Source organism: Esox lucius, chromosome 3 (assembly GCF_011004845.1).
Source record: "Esox lucius isolate fEsoLuc1 chromosome 3, fEsoLuc1.pri, whole genome shotgun sequence".
NCBI classification, from domain to species: Eukaryota; Metazoa; Chordata; class Actinopteri; order Esociformes; family Esocidae; genus Esox; species Esox lucius.
Genome location: NC_047571.1, coordinates 6,264,508 through 6,287,983, shown reverse-complemented (window position 1 = coordinate 6,287,983; position 23,476 = coordinate 6,264,508). Strand labels below are relative to the sequence as shown.

Genomic DNA, 23,476 nt, shown 5'->3' with positions numbered 1-23,476 from the left:
TTTTAGGGATTTCAGGCTAATTGTTTTAGGATTATGTCAAAAAATATCCTGCACAATGCAAATTAAACCATCAGCAAGGTAACAAACAATATCAAAAACAACCTTATTTAAAATATAATTTATTCAGTTAAGTTGAAAAAGAGGCCAAACACTTCCACCCCGTATGCAACATATGAAAATATTTCAAACATGCTATTTGATAACATTTACATTATTATACAATGGACTGAATTAAAATTAAATATCATAGATGGCATGTAGCCATTCTTAAACACCTAATTCAACTCTTCATTTATGACAGGCTGTGCATGAAGATGAGCAGTCTGTTCTGCCTCACGTCCTAGATGTGTTAACTACCTTTGTGGTCCTTGCTTGTGTATTGTGGGCTACCACTAATGCTGCTTTCTAATTTGCCACCCAGAATTAGTTTCTAATGAAAATCGTCCCATTTGGTAAAGGGGATGGCAACTCCCTCTTTCCAACAAAGTAATATTGAAATTGAATCAGCTGTGTACAAATAAAAAGAAGCGTGGGGGTGGGGTGTTTGACTTTCACGTCCAAACCCACTCCCCTACGGTGGCCTGAGTGTTTAGGGGACCAAAGTGCTTTAACCGACACTGCCCAGGGGGGTGGGCGGGGGGTAGGTGTTGGGTTAGCCATGATAGGTAGAGGGGCCTTCCCAGTCCTGGACCACAGTCTCTCTGCTGGCCAGCCTCTCCTTGCGAAGGGTCTGACCGGGCATTAAGCGTTTCATCTTTTCCGAGGTGCCTGGTCTTATCCATGGCTCTGTGGCGCTCGGGGACATCTGCGCAGGCTCGTCTTCATCTCCAGACAGGTCTGCCGGAAGAAAGAAGCCGTGAAGTTTCCTCTAACCCGTCACACTACACAGAAAGCCTCATGGTTACAGCATTAGGCCAGTGAGCGAAAGGTTGCTGGTTTTGAATCCCTGACCTTATGAATAATCTGTCACTGCGCTTCATTGGAGCATCTGCTAAATGACAAATGGATCTTCCAGGTAAGATGGCTGACTATTTTTCCCATTCTGGGGCATTGAGGCCCTCATGACATCAACCTGTCTGGTTGGCATCAACATGGTTCTGGGGTCTAGGTCATCACTCACCAGTTCTGAGGCTGTGGCGGTTCAGCTTTCTGGTCCTGAGGTGGTTTTGATTTCGCTCGTGCTGCTCGACGTTCAGACTGGCCTCTGACCGGCAAATGGGTTCTCTGGGGCTCCCACGCTCCTAAACAAGTCACAGTATAATTATGGTACAGGAATATAACGTCTAAATAGGGGATTACTACTGGCATCGTCCCTTAACAAGTGAGGCCATATATATTCACATGCAGACTGGGACAGAAATTCAGCCAAAGTTGATTGATTTAATATATACATGGAGAAGGGGAGACTAGGGGGAAAAGTAAAACTAAGTAAATATTTATTTGGATATTTGTATCAAAATACACTACATTTATAAAATCTGCATTTGATCATTCAGGAAAATCACAGAATAAAAAACAGAAGCCAAACTATAATTTAGTATTAAAAATAATGACATTTCTGTAAGGTATCATCTTAGTTGGAAAGTCGGTTGGAAAACCCATTGCCCACTGACCAAACGCTTAATTTTTATTATGAGGAAAAAAATGTAAACACACATTTAAAACAATTCAATGGGCCACCGGTCTGTCAAAACAGTTAAATAATATTTTTTAATTGTTGACCAGCCTACCCCGGCAAGTATGTTCTGGAACCCTCTTTACCGAGCATTGGAGTAGGAATGCTGCTAGGTGGTCAGCTTTAAAATCACATGGACAAGGAGGATCCTACAGTAGACCATCACTCACAGTCTAAGACATCAGAGAACTGTGTGCTGATGCAGAGGGGTCTTACATTTTGCAGGTCTGTCCTCCTGGCAAGTCTCCTCCGTTCCCTGGCTGACAGCTGGGGCTTATTCTCAGGTGTGGGGGGAACTGGGAAGACTTCACCTGTGGGATCTTGGGGCAAACCACAGATAAACAGTTAATGGTTTAATTGAGGCACTCCTCGTACAACACCTTTTGTTCATCCCATATGGCACCCTATTATCTATATAGCATGCCACTTTGCAAGGGCCCTCTGGACAAAACTAGTGCACTATGTAGGAAGCAGGCTGCTTTTTGGGAGCAGATGTAGTGTTGGATTCTCAAGGCACACTGGTGAATCACAAGGGGCTTACCAATGAAGGCACTCTCTGAGTCCAACAGGGAGCTTCTAATTGGATCTCCTTCTGCATTCCTCTGGGGACAACTGGGAGTTATGTCACAGACAAACACGTAGACGGCAAATCAACCACTCGATGGTTCAGTGCACTCCCTAATTTAGAAACTCACCAAATAATGGTTCTGTTGCTGGAGTGATGACAGGTCAAAATGATCTGTTAAATATAAAGACATTATTTTCAAGCCTTTCAAATGATGCATAACTAAGAGATTGGTAGTAAGTAGTTGAAATAGTCTGTAGTCAGGTGGGTTTATATTCGTTCTGGAGACAGGTGGCTTAATATTCGGTCTGTAGACAGGTGGGTTTATATTCAGGTCTGCGGACAGGTGGGTTTATATTCAGTCTGTGGACAGGTGGGTTTATATTCAGTCTGTAGACAGGTGGGTTTATATTCAGTCTGTGGACAGGTGAGTTTATATTCAGTCTGTGGACAGTGAGCAGACATTGCCAGTATGTGTTCCTGACCGTGGGCTGGTGTTCTCATCAGGCTGTTAACTGTGTGTTGTTGCTGCTCCCTGTTAGCAGCATGTGGGTGGATGTCCACACCTTGGCCATCCCTGTCCCGTTCCCTAGGGGACTCATAGTACCCATCCTCTCTGGAGTCCATGTCTGCAGCACAAGCACAAATCAAATTTCAAATCTCAACGACTACACTAATTACCCTGGCAAACCAGTGAGATGGGGCTTAGCCCTGGTTGAAATATTTGCTCAGTAAACTTTTGGGCTGCCAGGCGACTTTAGTTCATGCTACTTTATTCATGCTACAGAGTCCTTCAGTAACAGAGCAGGAATCTGTATGATATTGTAATCCCTGAGGTCGTCTTGTTGCATCTTTTTTCATAAAGAGTCCCTGTGTGTTGTGTAACTTTTGGACTCAAGATAAATGAAAGATTCGAAACACAGCCTTGTTGTTGTGTCTTGACTCAGATTTTATTCACCATTCTCACTATTATTTATGAATGCTTGCTTCTTAACCCCCAACTGTTCACAGCTTGGTGTGTGCTGTTAAAATGACATACATATAACAATCCAGCCCTTTTGTTAGTCGAATGTAGCCTCGCCTCTATGTAGCGCACTAAATCAGACACTATTTGCTGTAGTCAACAGTAGGGTATTCAATAGGGAATAGGGGGCAATTTTGGGACAGCATTCAGACAACAGTCTCGTTCCTTTACCTCTTTGTCTGAAATGTAGCGAGTCATGCATCCTGTGTGGGTGGTTGGGCTCCGCGGTCCTGGAGGAGGGTCTCCTGACGGGGGCCTGCAGCCGCAGTCTGGCCAGGTCGAACACATCCACCTGGGGCCGCTCCCTGTCCCTGGATACCAGCACACAGCGGCATGGGTCAGCCTGGGCACACAGCGCCATGACAACCACACGGCCTACGGAGGAGGCAGCTAACGCCGTAGCCCTTTGAACAAGCGGTTTTCGGAAATGGCATGGGCCACCGCAGCCTTACCTCTCACTGCCGGGTGAGTCCAGCTCCCACTCAGACTGCAGAAGCTGGCCCTCCAGACGTTTTTGCTCCATACGCAGCTGCCTGCGCAGAGCCGACAGTTCACTGATCACACCCCGTCTGTCCTCTGGCGAGCAAACACAAGCATCGCGTCACGGTTCAAGTTGACACCAAACAGGGTTTCTATTGTGTACTGTGTTATGAGTGGGGCTGTGTTACCGGCAGCTCTCAGTTGGTTCCTGCGGGCAGGGACTGGAGGGGACTGGAGGCCTGACAGAGAACGCTCCTGTGGGGGAAGTGGAAAGACAAAAGACACTCACTTGACAAGACAAACAGGAGCTCTGAGAAGAGACTTAAAGAGGACACAATGCTGAGGGCTCTGGAGGTCTCATCTCACCGTCAGGGGGGCGGCTGTGGAACGATGGCTGTCCGTGGACGGAGGTCTGGGGGTGTATTGGGGAGCAGGGCGCCTCTTCTGGAGGGTTGGGATGGGGGGAGATGGCTCCCTTGGTACCTGCAGGTGCAACCACTAAAACGTCAGCAATTATCAGAATCTCTTAGTTTCACCGGACGCAGATGAACAGTCCTTTAGATCGAGATTTGCCACTGAGCATGCTCTGAAGTTCAGGACTGGTTTGTTTACGGTGAACTGGCCCATCATTTTGAGCGAGTCAAACGGTGCATTTTCTAGTTTGATCACCTGCTCTAGGCGTGCCTGTCTCTCTTCCTCATACTGTTTCCGTAGGGCGGCGTTCTCTTTCTCCTCTGCCTCTTTCTTCTTGCTCTCCACCTCTTTCTTTCGCTCCTCAGCCAGACGGATCAGCTCCTCATTCTTGGCTTTTTGCTGGAGAGAGAAACATGTTACACATAGATATAATTAAATGGATGACTTGTCAGGCATCAGCTGACATCAGTGCTGGCCGCTTTATGACATGCCTAGTACGGAGTAACCAAACGCTAAAATTAGTTTCTGCTGACCTCCATCTCCTTGCGTTTCTTCCTCTCCTGTTCATCTTCATACTCCCTCTGGATGCTTTCCCTCTGCTCAGCCAGCCTCCTCTCCTCCCTCTCCTCCTCCAGACGCTGACGCTCTTTTTCCTCTGCCTCCTTTCTCCGCTTCTCTTCAATCTAAGACAGCAGAACGGACCTCCAGGGTCATCAGAGAGTCCAACTCCAGCAACTAAATCGATTGATGCGCATTAGTGCATTCAATCGGGTTCCCATGTGATGTTTGATCAAGATTAGGGGAATTAAAATTTCAGCTGATATAAAATGGCTATTGTAGATCATTCACACCACACCCAAGTAAATCAAATACCTGTTGTTTGAGGTAGGCCTTGTATTTGTCCTGTTCATTGACCTGCTGCGGTGTGGGTAGGTTTCCAAAAACACTGCCTCTGGCAAACGAAGGTGCCTGGACAAAACCTGCAGAAGAAGACGTTAGCGGACACTGAGTTGGAACAGGGGTGGGCTGGGGAAGGTGCTAAGACCTTACCCTTTTGTTCCTCTTGTGCCTTACAGTCCCTCTGGGATTCTAAGGTGGTTATTGATCCATGTGTTTTTGGCTGCAATTATGATAGTACCCAAAGATTTGGTCCAATTTGACATATGCATTGACAAGAGAAGGTTTGTTGGTACGGCTTGAGTGAACCAGATTATAATGTGTGAATGTGTCTTAAATAGCAACCTATCCTCTAGCGCTCACAAATTTTTACCAGTTTCCCAGTAGTGCATGAAACAAGGAATACTTTACTGCATTCTTTTTTAACCCGAGTGTGTTGTCTACCTGAGACTCTGTGGGTGGAGGGAGGTCTAGTGTCCTCCCAGAGTGTGTTGTCTAACTGAGACTCTGTGGGTGGAGGGAGGTCTAGTGTCCTCCCAGAGTGTGTTGTCTACCTGAGACTGTGGGTGGAGGGAGGTCTAGTGTCCTCCCAGAGTGTGTTTTCTACCTGAGACTCTGTGGGTGGAGGGAGGTCTAGTGTCCTCCCAGAGCGTGTTGTCTACCTGAGACTCTGTGGGTGGAGGGAGGTCTAGTGTCCTCCCAGAGTGTGTTGTCTACCTGAGACTGTGGGTGGAGGGAGGTCTAGTGTCCTCCCAGAGTGTGTTGTCTACCTGAGACTGTGGGTGGAGGGAGGTCTAGTGTCCTCCCAGAGTGTGTTGTCTACCTGAGACTGTGGGTGGAGGGAGGTCTAGTGTCCTCCCAGAGTGTGTTGTCTACCTGAGACTGTGGGTGGAGGGAGGTCTAGTGTCCTCACAGAGTGTGTTGTCTACCTGAGACTCTGTGGGTGGAGGGAGGTCTAGTGTCCTCCCAGAGTGTGTTGTCTACCTGAGACTGTGGGTGGAGGGAGGTCTAGTGTCCTCCCAGAGTGTGTTGTCTACCTGAGACTCTGTGGGTGGAGGGAGGTCTAGTGTCCTCCCAGAGTGTGTTGTCTACCTGAGACTGTGGGTGGAGGGAGGTCTAGTGTCCTCACAGAGTGTGTTGTCTACCTGAGACTCTGTGGGTGGAGGGAGGTCTAGTGTCCTCCCAGAGTGTGTTGTCTACCTGAGACTGTGGGTGGAGGGAGGTCTAGTGTCCTCCCAGAGTGTGTTGTCTACCTGAGACTCTGTGGGTGGAGGGAGGTCTAGTGTCCTCCCAGAGTGTGTTGTCTACCTGAGACTCTGTGGGTGGAGGGAGGTCTAGTGTCCTCCCAGAGCGTGTTGTCTACCTGAGACTCTGTGGGTGGAGGGAGGTCTAGTGTCCTCCCAGAGTGTGTTTTCTACCTGAGATTCTGTGGGTGGAGGGAGGTCTAGTGTCCTCCCAGAGTGTGTTGTCTACCTGAGACTCTGTGGGTGGAGGGAGGTCTAGTGTCCTCCCTGAGTACGTCCATGGTGGATGTCGCCCTCTTTTGCCAGGTCTCAGGGTTGATGTAGGCTTCTGCGTTGTGTTTGTGCATCTGGTGTAGATCAGCTAACGGTGAAACACAAATGAAAGAGAAATACTTGTAAAGGAAAATGTCACCTTCGCCACACTGTGGTTTTCTCACGTAGGTATTACACAAGTTGTTAGCTCAGCAGATCTCTCGCCATGTTCTGTCAACAGAAACAACAGCAGACGTGGAAGTCGGGGAGTGTGTGTGGTCGTACTGATAAGGTTGCCTCCACTGTCCCGGAGGGGCGCCCCCCCTCCCCCCCTCCCCCAGGGGTCATGGTTTTTCATGTCCGCCTCCAGCCTGGCCTCATAGCGGTCTCTCTCCTCTCTCTCCAGCCTCCGCCGCTCTTGTTGATCATGGATCTGCAGGTGGGTTTTGGTATAGAAATACCAATTATTATTCCCTGCAGACGCAAGTGGCTCTTAAAAGGGCAGACAGTTAAGACATTTTCGACACACTAATGAATGTGAAATTGAATTAATGTAATACATATTTTAATAGGCTACCTAAAGCTTTTATAGGCTACCAATAAAAACAAAAGTTGTCAATGTGCTTGTTCATAACCAGGATGTTCTACATCTTGACCAGTTATGAGAATTGGCATTAAAATGGTGCACATTTGCAGATTAGTGATAAGAATGCACTTTACTCCATTTCACCTGACAAAAACAGATTAGACTTATTTATTTATAAAATGTTGTTTAGCAATCTATTAGTACAGACATACCAATCCAAACATTTCATACTTGAAATTCATGTCTGTCGAACATGATTTGTTATAGTCAAATAAAATATGCCATTTGTTCTCACAGGCAACAAAAGGAGAAATGCAAGTGTAATGGTATACATGTACAAATATTATTTTTCTATTCCATTAACTAAAACTGAATGCCTTTCCAAAATATCTGCAAAAGCCACAGGAAAAATTATAAATCAGGTAAATGCCAACCCAAATAATTAAACTGGAGATTTTCAAACCTCACTTGCTGCATGTCAGGTTACTGTGCATGCTTCAACACCACCAACAACACTGAATTTAAATGGCATTCATCGGAGGGTTGTAAGGAAGAACACTCCGCAGTCAAGAAATAACCAAACTACCAGTCTTAACTTTGCCAGTGCCCATCTGGACAAGTCCATTCCCTAGAGAGAGGAGTCCAAAATGTACCCTTTTGGTCACAACCAAATCAGCTATGTTTGTTCGCAAACCTAACACTGCCTACCATCAAAAAAGCCTTATCCCAACAGCCAACTATAGTGGTGGGAATCTCAAGATCTGGGGCTGCTTTTCCTCCTCTCGACATGGTCGACGGAAAATCATCAAGGGAACCCTAAACCCCACTCAGTTGGCTGAATTCTGTAAGGAGGAGTGGGCAACAATCCCTCAATAAACATGTCAGAGACTGCTTAGTGGCTATAGGAGATGTTTACTCGGTTATTGCCACTAAATGGAGGAGTCACAAGGAGTCCCATATTTTTGCACACATGAAATCTGAGTTTTTGTTAAATAAAAATGTAATACGTTTTTGTTTGTGTCTTTCCTTTCTGAAATGTCTTAATTAAGAATTTGGGTTTAGATAAGGATTTGGAGTTTATTTAAATAATGACCATACCTGAAGTGTTCATATAGCAGCACTGTACATAAAGCTACCATTGATCCATGTTGCCTGGCAAAAAAAAAGTTGGCTTTCCCAATTCTTGGTGCCTCTCTGCCAAATATAGCACACAATGGGCCCAGTACAAAGAAAGTATGAAAATATGTGCATTAACTACTTTAAGTCTCCCTGGAAATGAGTGTCTCCTAAATGTCTTAATGTATGTGCAGATTTGGAGCAGAGGGACACTATGGCCTTTCAAAAACCCCATTAAAAATGTACCTGTTGTCGTAGTGCCTCCTTGTACCTCACCGCACTCTCTTTAGATGGCTTGACCTGCTCTGCAGGAAATACTCCAATCCCTGACCTTATGGTAACCGCACTACTGGCAGGTCTGTTGAAAGACAAATGTAATATTAATTCACTTGTGTATTCCTTTGTGTTTACCAGTGCAATGAAATTTAAATTACCAATACTATGCACATGCCCTATGGTTTAAATCAAGGGCAGGTCCGGCGATAGTTCCACTGGATAGGACTTTGAAAACAACAGAAATTGCCATCGCACTGACCAGTTTTTCATTTCTTTAATCAACAGTGTAGTGGGAGAGGGTTATTGAATTGTACTAAATGGTGGGCTAGAGAGAAAGAGGGCGTATGAGTGGAGGAGTAAGGATTCTGCTGTCCAGGTCAGACCAGTGCACACTGAAGCACTGGCCGTGATTCAGTAGGAAGGGACCAACACTGTCTGTTCAGATACCCAGTGAGCATGAGCTTCTCAGACAACCTAACACAGGGAAGCAATAGGATAGAAAATCTGCTTGTAGAAGGTTCTCCATACTCGAAGACACAGGATCCTACTCATTATTTCTGAAGAGGCAAGACGGTTCGTGTTTCAATACATCAAGCCGCATCATGCTACCAAAACAGGACATAGGCTCTGGCCCTATGTGACATTATGGCATGGACCAAGTTTGTTTGAATTAAGAGTGGGTTTTAAAATGAAGAAACTGGATTAGTTACTTACAGTTCTGGAGGGCTGGTCCCACTGTGCTGGCTGTGAGGACCACTCTGACTGGGATGCAGCCCTGCCGTGGGTAGGCTCCGGTAGGACATGGGCTGTATCCCTCCTATCAGCGGGGTCTGACCATCTAACAAACCAACACAGAACACCTGGCTGGAGAACACATCCTGGACACCTACAGTGGATATAATAAGTCTACACACCCCAGCTAAAATGCCAGGTTCTTGTGATGTAAAATAATGAGACAAAGATAAATCATGTCAGAAATTTTCCACCTTTAATGTGACCTATAACGTGAACAATTCAAAAGAAAAACAAAGTGAAATCTTTGAGGGGGGAAAATGTTAAAAAAAGACTGTGCACACCCTTAAACTAATACTTTGTTGAAGCACCTTTTGATTTTATTACAGCACTCATTCTTTTTGGGTAGGAGTCTATTAGCATGGCACTTCTTGACGTGGCAATATTTGCCCACTCTTCTTTGTAAAAGCGCTCCAAATCTGTCAGATTGCGAGGACATCTCCTGTGCACAGCCCTCTTCAGATCACCCCACATATGTTCAATTGGATTCAGGTCTGGGCTCTGGCTGGGCCATTCCAAAACGTAAATTTTCTTCTGGTGAAGTCATGCTTTTGTGGATTTGAATGCGTGCTTTGGGTCGCTGTTGTGCTGAAAGGGGAACTTCATCTTCAGCTTTCTAACGGATGCCTGAAGGTTTTGTGCCAAAATTGCCTGGTATTTGGAACTGTTCATAATTCCCCCCACCCTGACTAAGGCCCTGGTTCCAGCTGAAGAAAAACAGCCCCAAAGCATGATGCTGCCACCACCATGCTTCACTGTGGGTATGGTGTTCTCTGGGTGAGGTGCAGTGTTGTTTTTGCACCAAACATACCTTTCGGAATTATGGCCAAAAATGTCAACCTTGGTTTCATCAGACCATAACACATTTCCCCACACACTTTTGGGGGATGCTTGGATGTTTTTCTTTGTAAGAAAAGGCTTCTGTCTTGCCACCCTATCCCATAGCCCATCCATATGAAAAATACAGGAGATTGCTGTCACATGTAGCACACAGCCAGTACTTGACAGAAATTTCTGCAGTTCCTTTAATGTTGCTGTAGGGCTCTTGGAAGCCTCCCTGACCAGTTTTCTTCTCGTCTTTTCATAAATTTTCCAATTCTTGGTAATGTCTCTGTGGTGCCATATTTTATCCACTTGATGATGACCGTCTTCACTGTGTTCCATGGTATATCTAATGCTTTGGAAATTCTTTTGTACCCTTCTCCTGACTTATATCTTTCAACAATGAGATCCCTCTGATGACCATGGCTTTTGCTCTGAGATGCAACTAAGAAAATGTCAGGAAAATCCTACTAGAACAGCTGAAGTTTGTGATTAATCAGTCACTTTAAATGATGACAGGTGTGTAATGACTTCTATTTAACATGAGTTTGAATGTGATTGGTTAATTCTGAACACAGCCACATCCCCAGTTATAAGAGGGTGTGCACACTTATGCAACCAGGTTATTGTAAGGTTTTTATTTTTCCCCCTCGAAGATTTCAGTTATTTTTCAATTGAATTGTTCACATTATAGGTCACATTAAAAGTTCTGACATGATTTATCTTTGTCTCATTCTTTTACATCACAAAAACCTGGCATTTTCACAGGGGTGTGTAGACTTTATATCCACTGTACATCCAAATTTACACACAACTTACAGAGCATTTGGATTCTGTATTCAGACCCCTTTGCCTTTTCCACATATTGTTTTGTTACAGCGTTATTGTAAAATGGTTTAAATTGATTACTTTCCTTATCTACCTACACACAATTTCCCATAATGACCCATAATTTTTGCTAATGTTTAAAAAAATACAGACATATCACAAGTGTTCAGATTCTTTTACTCAGTTACTTGTTGAAGCTCCTTTGGCAGCAATTGCAACCTTGAGCGTTCTTCGGTATGACACTACAAGCTGGATTTGGGATTAATCTATGCAGATCTTCTAAAGCTCTGTGAGGTTGGATGGGGAACATCGAAGCACAGGAATTTTCAGGAATCTCCAGAGATGTTCAATCGAGTTCAAGTCCAGGCTCTGGCTGGAGCACTCAGTCATTCACAGACTTGTCCCTAAGCCACTCCTACGTTGTCTTTATTATGTGCTTAGGGTAGTTGTCCTGTTGGAAGGTGAACGTTCTTTTTTAAAATATGTGAGGAAAAATCCAACCTAATCCATTTTAGAATAAGGCTGCGGAATAAATGCAGGGGTCTGAATTTTTGCATGAATCTTCCTGATATTTCCATTCAGTGCATTAAAAAGCATTATACCAGAAAAAATACAACTGATCTTGGATCTGGTTGGAAAAATGATATTATTTTCAGCCTATCTTTGAAAGATGCAGCTTTGTCCTTTTCTCTTACAAAGTTGTAGATGTCTATACCTTATGATAACCATTTAAAGTGGTGATATTCTGAGAGGGAAGCATTTGGTCAGGCCTTAATAATATCTAATGGAGGTTCAACACCATAAGTAGCATTGCATGTTTTCAACTGCACCCAGGACTCACCAGTGGGTCTTTATCAATACTTTTCATTCTTACATCTGTCAATATTCTGTAGTCTAAAAATCAATACTTCTATTCAAGGCACTGATCATCGCTCAAGGTCTTATGTTTTTATTAATGTAACAGCATAAAGTATACGAAACATGAGCCTTCTGGTAACACAAACCTGAGCTATCAGTTTAGAAAAATAATAAAAAATAACCAAGAACACCCTTCTGCACTCGCCTTGCTTTTTGGGGAGCATTGGTCTGCTTGCTACACATTTAATGTTTTGCATTATGCTTCTGTGGTATACATGTTTATAAAAGTTTTGAAACACTGATTACATTTTTTTACTAGGAATACAGGTCACTCAAAAGGACAATAAATACAGTTTTGTTACCGTATTAGTGTATTTTTATTCACATGTAGTTTCAGTACAAATAATGTGAGTGCTCCGAATTTAGGGAGACTTGGTACAAGTAAATATTGTCCTTGATACAGCTCACAGCTTTCAGCATTTATAACCGATCAAGCAGATAGAGGAGCAGAGATAGCAATGGGAAGACATTTAGATAAAGCATTTCCATATACTCAATTCCATTTTACATCACGCTGTTCATATAAATAATCTATTAGAATTTACTGATTTCTCAACAGTTTCTGTACCGGGAAAAGTGAGTGAGTTTAGTGGGGAGAAATCCAGGTTACCTTGGTATCCTGGTTCTCCCATTAAACCCAAGTCTGAATACTTTGAGTGCCCTGTAGCAAAAAGTGATTGAGTGGCTATGTACAGTAAGTACTAGTATGCTAGTACAAACATTGGGACAATGCTTAAATTCCAACTTAAAACATCCATTACCTCTTTTTAAGTGTATTGTGATAAGAAGCCTATTTGTGTGTTACTGTACCCGTTGTCTACTACAGAAAACAGACTGGTATGTTGTTCTTACAGTAGGCCAGGCCAGGGTCCAGGGGATTCCGCACACCATAGTAAACATAAGCATCCTCATAGGGAGTTCGGTACACATCTGCCAGTGTGGATGGTGGATGGGGGACAACACCTGGAAACCTGAAACCCACGTTCAATAGGTTCAGCAGGTCAGACGAAACAACAAACTGAATTGAGTATCAGATCTGAATAGGACAGGCGTGTATCCTATAACAGCACCCTGGTTTCTATGTAGCTAGTGGACAACTTTGGAGATAGGAGGTAGAAGACCGGGTAGGTTTTGGCCATGTAGACCAGGATTACTGCCTATAGCTACCTGGGGATGTGCGAGCTCCTGGAATTGGCCTGGCTGTAAGGGGAGATGCCTCCGCTGCCGAGGCCCAGGGCGTGGCTGTACTCCAACAGTGGGGACTGGAAGGCCATGCGGGGTTTCTCAGGCGGAAGCCTCTCTTGGTTCCCCTGGCTGGATCTCCCCTGCAACGCATCCCCTGATAGGTCCACAGCTTGGCCTGGTCGGTAGGAGCCGTCTCCCTTTCTTGCGTGGTCCCCACCAGGTAATCCCCCTAGCGGTCTGATCCGATTGGCCCGTTTCTCCGGGTCGGTCACGCCCGTTGCAGCAACTCCAAGCTCCAAATCCTTCTCCCTAATATGAGAAAAGACAGTTTGTATGGCAAATCTGGCCTAATCAAGAACAACTTGATTAGATCAGTTTTCATTAAATAACCTGGTAAAATACCAGCAAATAAATCACTTAGGTTCTCCCAACAAGTAAGCAGCAGTGACATCTTATATACAAATCTGAGACTCCCATAATGCTAAAATGTGTGCATGCAGACTATAACTAAGATGAAAGAGTTCAAAGATGCAGTCTGTGATATTTGGCCACTGGTTTAAGAATGGCGCTGTCGAGCCAAAAAGGGTCTGTAAAGTGTTTATTATGTATGTGCTAATTTTGAGTGGTCATCAAAACCACTCGCTTTCAAACAGGGAAATTCATGACTAACTGAGATATGACAGTGATTCTACTTATAGATGATGGACACACACACACACACACACACACACACACACACACACATATATACATATATATACACAAATATATACATACACACACACACATATATGTGTATGTATGTATGTATGTATGTGTATATGTGTATATGTGTATATGTGTATATGTATGTATGTGTATATGTGTATATGTGTATATGTGTATATGTGTATATGTGTATATGTGTATATATATATATATATATATATATATATATATATATATATATATATATATATATACACATACACATATATATATACACACACACACACACACACACACACACACACACATATACATGTATATACATATACATATATACACATACATACATACACATACATATATACACACACACACAAATATACATACACACATACATACACAAATATACATACACACACACACACATATATATGTGTATGTATGTATGTATATGTATATATGTATATATGTGTATGTATATGTGTATGTATATATATATATATGTATATATATGTGTATGTATGTATGTATGTGTATGTATATATATATATATATATATATATATATATGTATATATATGTGTATGTATGTATGTATATGTATATGTATATGTATATATATATATATCACATTACACACCCAGCCCAAAATGAGAGTTCAAAAACAATATAACCGTTTACTGCCAAAGTCCCACACTGCATCTTTAACAGTTCTTTCAACACAGAGATTAGAATCAGACATGAACACCCACCTCTTCCTATTCCTCTGCTGTTCAGCTATTTGCTCCAGCAACTCCTGTCTGTATCTCTCCTTCCTTCTCTGCGAGGCAGCCTCAGCATCTGACGCCCCTGTCAGTCATGTCACATCATTAGTTTAGAGAAATATCATGAAATTAAATAATTAACTACAATTGAATTTCTGTAAGGAATTGGTCTTACCAATCATGAGTCCTGTAGCAAATTCAGGCTTGTCCTTATTGGTGGAGGACCAGAATCTTCCACTGGGGTGGATTTCTGCAGGTATTTGCAGCCTATTGGGCAAGATGTCAATCAGCCCTCACGTACTGCACTGGCTGAAACTTAGAACTGTTTCATGTTTGATTCTTCAGTGAATTGTGTGACTGCTACATTTTATGAGTACAACTCTAAACAGATAAATTTCTTGCTTGGGAACTTGATATTATTTTATTGTATGAGAATTTCAGTAGTTGATATTGACATAACTTTCCATCCAATTACACTGACGATGAAAAAAAACATGATTCCAGATTATATTTAATACTTTTTTCACAGATATGTACACTACAGGGCAGTTTAGCAGACACAGATCAAGCCTAGTCTAGGACTAAAACGGTAATTAGGGGGCTGGAACCCTCTTATGTTTGTACGTTTTATTATTATTATTCTCCAGGGCCATTTTTAGAGGTCCATAGCTCAGTCCCCTCTGGATCAAAATGGTCCAAACTTTGCCTGATTGTAGACATGGTACCCATACTCCTCATGGTGGCGCTGTAGCACTCAGTCGAAAATTTAAAAGTGAAGCTCAGATCTCATGAACCAAATGTCGTAGACACACAAACAAGTTCCAGATATACCCCTTCTCGAGCTGACCAAAAAAGCCTCTGGGGTCTTTCAAATTTGCCCCTTGGATTTTCCTTCATTTTGAATTTGGTGAAAAACACGTTAACAACATCTCCTCCGAGACCGCTGAACTGATTTGGTTGACAATTGGTGTAAAGGACCACTGGACCATTGTCTTCAAAAGTTAAATAAGAAAAGTTGATATCTCAAACAATATGGCCTCCATTTTGACTTCTGTGAAAAACTCGTTAACAACATCTCCTCTGAGACTGCTGAACGGATTTGCATGCTATTGGGTGTGATGGACCTTTGAACCATTATCTTTTCAAGTAATATAAGGAAAGTTGATATCTCAAACAATATGGCTGAAATCAGCGACTGAAATTGATGCTTGCGGGTCTATGACTATATAAGGCCATAAATCCACATGGGAATATCCAACAGCAGCCAAACAAATCATGCCCATTAACATCTCTGCCACAAATGGACAGCAGAAGTCAAGTATAGAATGACCTTATGGGGGCGCTATAAACCTCACCAGTGTTTTGCGTTATTTTGACATCTTAAATGACATCTCTGAGACCGTTGAATGGATTGGCAGGCTGTTTGCTGTGAAGGATCTGTGGAGCATTATCTCTAAAAGTGTAAAAAAGTTGATAACTCAAACGATATGGCCGCAATCCGCAACTGAATTTGACATAGTTGTGGCAAATCATATATAAGGCTATAAATCCTAAAAGGATTATCCAAGAAAAATGCTACTTGCTTTACAGATAAACACCAAGGCCAGGAATGAAACCTGAAAGGTATGAACAGCTAGCTCTCATAGTGGTGCTACAAACCTCACTGATTTTAAGAAATTCACCAAAAACATTCTTCAGCTTAACAAGCTAAACCCTTTCCCATTCAAAGTCAATGGTATTAGGAATTCAACCAGGGTGACATATTTTGCCCACTGCATGTGCATGTGACGTTAGAAGAAGAGGATTTTAGTCACTCAGCTGTGTGGCTAATGCAGGGTGGCTATACATGCACTTCTCCCTCCACACGAACGAACACACACACACACACACACACACATTATATTCTCTCTTCACATACACAATCCACACTCTCCTCCCCCCACACCTCACCAAGATACATTATTTGCTCCACACACATACATGGCCAAAAGTGTTGGCACCCCTGAAATTTTTTCAGAAAATCAAGTATTTCTCACAGAAAAACATTGCATTAACACATGTTTTGCTATACACATGTTTATTCCCTTTGTGTGTATTGGAACAAAACCAAAAAAAGAAGGAAAAAAAGCTCATTGGATATGATTGCACACAAAACCCCAAAAATGGGCTGAACGAAATTCTTGGCACCCTTAACTTAATATTTGTTTGCACACCCTTTGGAAAAAATTACTGAAATCAATCTCTTCCTATAACCATCAAAAAGCTTCTTACACCTCTCACCTGGAATTTTGGACCAATCTTCCTTTGCAGACTGCTCCAAGTCTCTCATAATGGAAGGGCGCCTTTTCCCAACAGCAATTTCAAGATCTCTCCATAGGTGTTCAATGGGATTTAGATCTGGACTCATTGCTGGCCACTTCAGAACTCTCCAGCGCTTTGTTGCCATCCATTTCTGTGCTTTTTGAAGTATGTTTGGGGTCATTGTCCTGCTGGAAGACCCACGATCTCGGACGCTAACCCAGCTTTTTGACACTGGGCCCTACATTGCGACCCAAAATCCTTTGGCAATCCTCAGATATCATATCGTTTCATTTCATTCAAATGTCAACAGTTCGTGCTGACACTGATGCACCCTGAGCCTGCAGGACAGCTTGAATTTCTTTGGAACTTGTTTGGGGCTGCTTATCCACCATCCGGACTATCCTGCGTTGCAACCTTTCCTCAGTTTTTATATTCCGTCCACGTCCAGGGAGCAACAGTGCCATGGGTTGCAAACTTCTTGATAATGCTGCGCACTGTGGACAAAGGAACATCTAGATCTCTGGAGATGGACTTGTAACCTTGAGATTCTTGATGTTTTTCCACAATTTTGGTTCTCAAGTCCTCAGAGGAGAAGAGAACCGTCTTTCTGTTGTCCATGCTTAGTGTGGTACACACAGACACCCAATGCACAGACTAAGTCAACTTCTCTCCTTTTTATCTGCTTTCAGGTGTGATTTTTATATTGCCCACACCTGTTACTTGCCCCAGGTGAGTTTAAAGGAGCATCACATGCTTGAAACAATCTTATTTATCCACAATTTTGAAAGGGTGCCAAGAATTTTGTCCAGCCCATTTTTGGGGTTTTGTGTGAAATTATGTCCAATTTCCTTCCCCCCCCCTTTTTTTTTTGTTCCAATACACACAAAGGGAATAAACATGTGTATAGCAAAATGTGTTAATGCAATACTTTTCTGTGAGAAATACTTGATTTTCTGGACAAATGTCAGGGGTGCCAACACTTTTGGCCATGACTGTATTCCTACCCTCTCCTCCACTCCCTCCCTCCAAATACACTGTCTCTCATCTCTTTACACACTCATATCTCCACATTAAATCTCCTGTCACTCAGCATACAGACATAATTATTTTCATCCAAGAAACCCAACTCCTCCCCCACAAGCACAATGTCCCATATCTCTACACATAACACATTCACACATTCTCCACTATATACACACATGGTTTTTGCCAGACCACGTAAGCAAAGCTGGCCAAGAAGAGCGAATGTCTCTTACTGAGTAAGTGAGGGAATGATAAGCTATGCCTTGTTAAAAAGCGTAGTGGTCAGAGACACAGACTGCCATGCAGCTGACCGCTATTCCAGGCTCGCTGCAGACAAGAATTACATATTAGGATTTGTTCAGAATAGACAAAAACCTTGCTGGCTGCAACCTTCAGTAGCTGTGTTATAGTATGCCTAAAACAATACTGTTTATGGTTATATTGTAAATGTTTCTGGTGGATTTTCTGTGTATGCTATTTAGGGTATTATAGATCACAACCCGTTGAGACTATTCAGACTGCCAGCAGGCCCTGTGGTGTAGTGGGCACATCCCGGTCCTTCAATATTGTGACCAGAGTTCGATTTCCTTCTCAGACATTCCAAATTCTGTATCTCAAATGTTTATCCACTATGTGCTTTTTAGCCGTCACACAACAATACATATCTGTAATACCATGATTTTCATATATTTGGGAGAATAACTGTATTATATGACCCTTTTATACTGTTATTGTTTTCCAAAGAAAGGAACCAGGCATGGAGTGATTGGAGTCATTGACTTCGTAGGCTAGTCTGTATAGCTATTAGCTAGCCATCTATAGTAATCTTTGTACAACAGCACACTTTAGTTCCGTTAACAAACGTTTTGTTGCCCACTTTATCTCAGCAAAATTGTAATGGCTAGAGTAAAATTTACATTTGGAGAGGATAGAGAGCAGTAGGGACAACCAGTAGCCCCTGTGTATATTTCAGAAATGTATATCCACTCTGTACTTTTCAGCCTTCACACAACAATATATATCCCCTCTGTAATACCATGAAGAATTGTTTTACATGAGCCTTATATACTGTTATTGTGACGAATCAGCCATGAAATGATTGGAGTCATTGTTTTCATTATAAGTAGGCTGTATAGCTATTATCTATACAGTCTTTGTGCAAGACTACTCTTTAGTTCCGTTAATAAATGTTTTGTTGTCCACTTTATTTCAGCAAAAATGTAATGGCTGAGGTAAAAGCTAGATTCTCCTGTTTAAATAGCGTAATAATTAAAGAGTCTGCCACATAGAAAACCAGGGATTGAAACCTGCCAGCGACAACAATATTCATCCCTTCTAATCGGCTGAACTAAGATTGCCTGGTTCCTTTTCTAGTTTCAAGATCTTTTTGTTTTGTTTTGATTTCCTCTTCGTCGATTGGACATCCTGACTACTAGCGGCATTGGGCATTTTTAAATAGCAAAACATTTCTCTAGTGAGAGCATGCAGTGAGATGCTTCCTGTGCCCCAATTGGACCCCTGAAATGCTGCTTGCAGCTTTAATTGATCTTGATTTCTTAATTATAGAATAAGCTTAATCTCTGTAGGCAAAACCAGACCAATAATCAGAATCTAAAAATCTAAAGATATGTGAAAATCTAATCACATTTAAATCAACATTACCACTACACATTAACAATATAGTTTGTCAATACCATATTAGTTGGACATACTTTGGTTTGGGCGTTAAAGACGATGTCCCCAGGTGCGCCTCCAGATAATCCACATCATGAATAATCGACCCGCTGGCCTCTTTCCTGTCTGCGTGACGATCCATGTCTATGTAGTCATCATGCAGTTCAGGTCTCTTGTTCCTGTGCCTCGGTATGTCCCTGGGCAAAACAGACAGGTGAATATTATCACAGAGGTATTATTTTTATTTTTTTTAAAACCCTCAAAATCTGTTTTAGCATCACAGAGGAAGTGTTTTCAAAGTACCTGAAGTCAGTTTTATTGTGTCGTTGACACCTTCTCTCCTCTCCCATCTCCAGCCCCGTCTGTCTGAGCCTTCTCTCCTCTCCCATCTCCAGCCCCGTCTGTCTGAGCCTTCTCTCCTCAGTCATCTCCCGCTCTTCCTCTGTAGGGTCCTCCTCAGAGTCCAAGTCTGCTCTCCCAGGCCTGGCTCTCTCTCTGGGGAGCGGCAGCTCATCCTCAGGCTCCAGATCCTCCACCCTTCTGCTGTCTACTAAGCGGCGGCCCACCCTGTGCAGCCCCCTCCAACCCTGGGTCGGCATGGCTGTGTCTCTTCTTAAGGGGTCCCGCTCGGAATGCACAGCCGCTGGAGGTCTTGGGCTGCAGTGGGCATCTGTGATGTCTGGGGGATTTCTGAGAGAGTGTAGATACTCCTGCATGAGGTGGAAAAGATCATGTTCATATCCCAAATTTCACACTATTCTCTTGATAGTGTACAACCAGAGGCTTAATGAAAAGTAGGGCACTACATTAGTTATAGTTTAAGAAACAACCTCTAAGAAGAACAAGGTCTACTTTAAATCAGTTATGTGAAAAAGTGCACAACCTGGGCCCCCCCCCTTATTAGGACATATAGATATGTGATGTTACTTCAACACTATTGATGGATAAAACTTAAATGAAAATGAAATATTAAACTTCATATAACAATCAGTATACTTCATATAACAATCAATTATTAATTTAAAGACAAATCACAAGAACATTTTGCTTTACTGTGCAAACATAATAAGTTAAAACCATGCTTCAATAGCTAGCATTGCCCCCTTTAGCAATAATAATTTCATGTAGCCGTTTTGTTTAACTCTCAATCAGTCTCTAACATCAACTGGGATGATTTTTTGTTCACTCATCTTTAGAGTACTGCTTCAAATGTCTCATGTTCGATGGAATATCTTACAAGCTTCAAGTCCACCAAATAATTTTGATAAGATTTAGATCTGGGCTTTGACTAGGCCATTCTATAACCCTCCATGCCTTCCTTTGAGTTGTAGCTTTGCTAACGTTTTGGGTCACTGTCCGGTTGCAAAATCCATGTTCAGTTCACTTTTTCACAGATGCCCTCACATTCTCCTCAAGAATTATCAGGTTGGCTCATGCCCTTCAACGCGGATCGTGGCAAGAAAGGCCGGAAGATCACTTTACATTACCCGAAGGTCCTTAGAGACTTCAATGAGCATCTTTTAGTCACCTCTACACTTAAATTAGGAGGGACCACCTGTCCTAGTAGTCTGTAGATGGTGGAATTTTCTCAATTTGCATATATCCGGCAGACTGTGTAAAGACATAGTTGAATTGCTGGGAAATAGCTTTGTAACCCGACCCAGATGCATGGGCATCAAACATCTTTCATCGGAGGGGTTCAGATAGGTCTTTTGATTTCTGCGTAATGTGTTACCACACACCCATATTCTTAAGACCAAACCAGACCAAGTGTCTAGCCATTATAGAAGAGTGGACCCTCCATAGAGTAACTCTCTATTCATTTTCCATTAATTTGCACCCGTAATTGTAAGGCAAGCGGTGCACAAACATTTTCAGCATAAGGAAATTCCCTTTCTGTTTCAGGGGATGTACTAATTTGTACTGAACACAAACACAGTAGCACCTAGCCATCTGATTTTCACTGTTTGGGATGAACGGTAAGTGGCCTCTTTACTGTATTTTGGTATTATACAAACTGAGTAAACATACAGCTCTGTCTAAAGATTAACTTAGCCACTCTCCTCTCACCAAGGGAAATCAATTGGCCTGATTCAGTAGAATAGAGATGTTTTTTCTAGATTGAAGGGACAAAATGTACCAAATCACCCCATAGCAGAGATTGTTAGAAATGAATACAGAAACTGTATTTTGTAAAAGACCTTACCTATGTGACAGCACCATTCAAGTGTGCTAAATTTTTGCAATGACATAATGCAAAGTACTACATAATAAACAGTTAATTGATACGGATGGTTAACAGGTTGCAAAGCAGTACCAACTAAGCACATAAAACCGTGGCAATACTTTCGGCATTGCAGATATCCTTACCTGAGCCATGTAGCGTCTGTAGTCCAGACGGAGCTCCTGCTGTAACTTTTGTTTTTTCCTCTCATAGTCTTTCCCCAAAGGTAAATTTAGGCAACAGCCCTCCTCTAAAAGACAGGAAGGCACACATAAAAAGATCTCCAACTGACCGGACCTACAATAGCGCTACCACAAAGTGCCTACAAATTGGATTTATAACTTCAAACCTGTACTGTACCTTTCTCTTGAGCTGTGGATGAGTTGATTGGAGGGATATTTTCCTTGAGTACGGAATCATAAGCCTTGTGGTCATTTTTCTGTTAATAGTTAAATTCACTGGTCAGAAAATTGCTATAATTTGCTCAGCTGACCCCAAACACAAACATTCATTGTACCAAATTTAGCACCACACAGTAAAAAGGAGCTCTGAAATGTCACCCTTATTTCCAGGTAAGGTGGTGGATCCTTCTCCAAACTGGTTTTATCCTCTGCCACTCTGGCCTTATGTTGCTGGATGAAATGATCAAGTTCATCATCCATCTCTATTCATAGTAAAGAATCACTACGAAAGACAGTTAGCAACAGTGAACATAAAAAAAAAAAAATAAGAATCGCAGCTATAATTCTGATGATAAACGTTAACAACTTGCCCGCAACCGTATGTAGCAAGTAAAAACTTGTACTGTAGATACTTCAATTAATGTTCGATGAAATTGTTAAAATAATTATTATAATGTAGTAGATAACTTAGCACAGTCACGTTAGCTAACGACTTTAACGTTAGCTAACGCTCTCCTGTCTGTAGTCAGGTATGTTTCAAGCTCAATACAGCCTCAATGAGTCAAACGTAATGTTGCATACACAGAAACGTGGGTCATAGTTCAGTGACACCTGAACCTTACTGTCGCTAAATAAACGCTTTCTGCTGTTGTTACATCATTTGCTTTGGCTCTGATTATCGTATTTACTCAATTATAAAACGTAGCTAGCTAGCTTTCCTGCTAGATAAACTAGCATAGCTAGCCAGAAAATACCAACTGTCTCTTTAACTGCCGTTGTCAAGCAACGAATGAACACAAAAATCACGTTAGGTAGCTGGTATTAACCATTGCTAGCTATCTAACCAACAAACAAGTGGCCATCCCATGAACAGCAGTCAAATACTTTCTTCGACTTACATGCAATAACGCAATTAGTAGTAGCTACCTAACCCGCTACAGTACCTTGCTTCAGCCGCGTTAGCTACGTGTTATCTCAGCGTTAGCTATGTGTTATAGCTAACTAACAGTCACTTTACGTAGTTTGGTTTTCTAACAGCCCAAGGCGCAAGCTCGAATTTGAAATAACTAAAACAAAGCTTACCATTTGTGCAATCAAATTTGCTAGCTATCATAGATAGCAAGCTCCATGGCACCAGCTGCAGTAGTGGAAACAGATAGCTAGCTAATAGCTACATAGCAAATTAGCGTCGTATGTAGCTATTAGCTACCTTGCTCTCCCTGCGGTCTACCGTGTATATAGTGCTCACCCGGTACGCAATCTTCCACCCAACTCCAGTTGTGTGGAAGTCTTCACGACCAGTAGTGG

At 42.4% G+C, this 23,476-nt stretch overlaps 1 protein-coding gene across 7 annotated transcripts; it reads right to left on the bottom strand.

The window, feature by feature from the left end:
- Window positions 1–103: 103 nt before the first annotated feature.
- cspp1b (centrosome and spindle pole associated protein 1b) lies at window positions 104–23,445 on the bottom strand. 7 transcript variants are annotated; one of them, XM_029116738.2, is made up of 27 exons: window positions 23,252–23,444; window positions 22,328–22,451; window positions 22,128–22,206; window positions 21,914–22,017; window positions 19,847–20,253; window positions 19,582–19,740; window positions 14,721–14,812; window positions 14,534–14,630; window positions 13,057–13,383; window positions 12,742–12,860; window positions 9,244–9,367; window positions 8,500–8,611; window positions 6,837–6,984; window positions 6,529–6,660; window positions 5,032–5,138; window positions 4,692–4,841; window positions 4,414–4,557; window positions 4,111–4,227; window positions 3,933–3,999; window positions 3,717–3,840; window positions 3,436–3,575; window positions 2,726–2,869; window positions 2,371–2,414; window positions 2,217–2,277; window positions 1,892–1,995; window positions 1,121–1,241; window positions 104–837 (listed from the first exon to the last, which is right to left on the bottom strand). In XM_029116738.2, exons 2-27 carry the CDS (start codon window positions 22,427–22,429, stop codon window positions 653–655), a joined length of 3,510 nt encoding a protein of 1,169 aa, XP_028972571.2. In that variant the 5' UTR covers window positions 22,430–22,451; window positions 23,252–23,444; the 3' UTR covers window positions 104–652. The 7 variants fall into 7 exon arrangements, 5 of the variants coding, with proteins under 5 accessions (XP_028972571.2, XP_028972574.2, XP_028972575.2 ...); XR_003777793.2 differs by having other exon boundaries at window positions 726–837; window positions 2,217–2,287; window positions 2,371–2,388; window positions 23,252–23,445; XR_004575470.1 differs by having other exon boundaries at window positions 726–837; window positions 2,217–2,275; window positions 2,371–2,388; window positions 23,252–23,445.
- Window positions 23,446–23,476: the final 31 nt, after the last annotated feature.

What these genes read in the sequence shown, in the direction of transcription:
- cspp1b (XM_029116738.2), bottom strand. Translation starts at nt 22,429, where the DNA reads ATGGATGATGAACTTGATCATTTCATCCAGCAACATAAGGCCAGAGTG. An exon ending in ACAGACGCTACATGGCTCAG is followed by an intron (nt 20,254 to 21,913) that starts GTAAGGATATCT and finishes CACCTCATGCAG; the next exon opens with GAGTATCTACACTCTCTCAG. An exon ending in CTCAGAGAGTGCCTTCATTG is followed by an intron (nt 1,996 to 2,216) that starts GTAAGCCCCTTG and finishes GTTTGCCCCAAG; the next exon opens with ATCCCACAGGTGAAGTCTTC.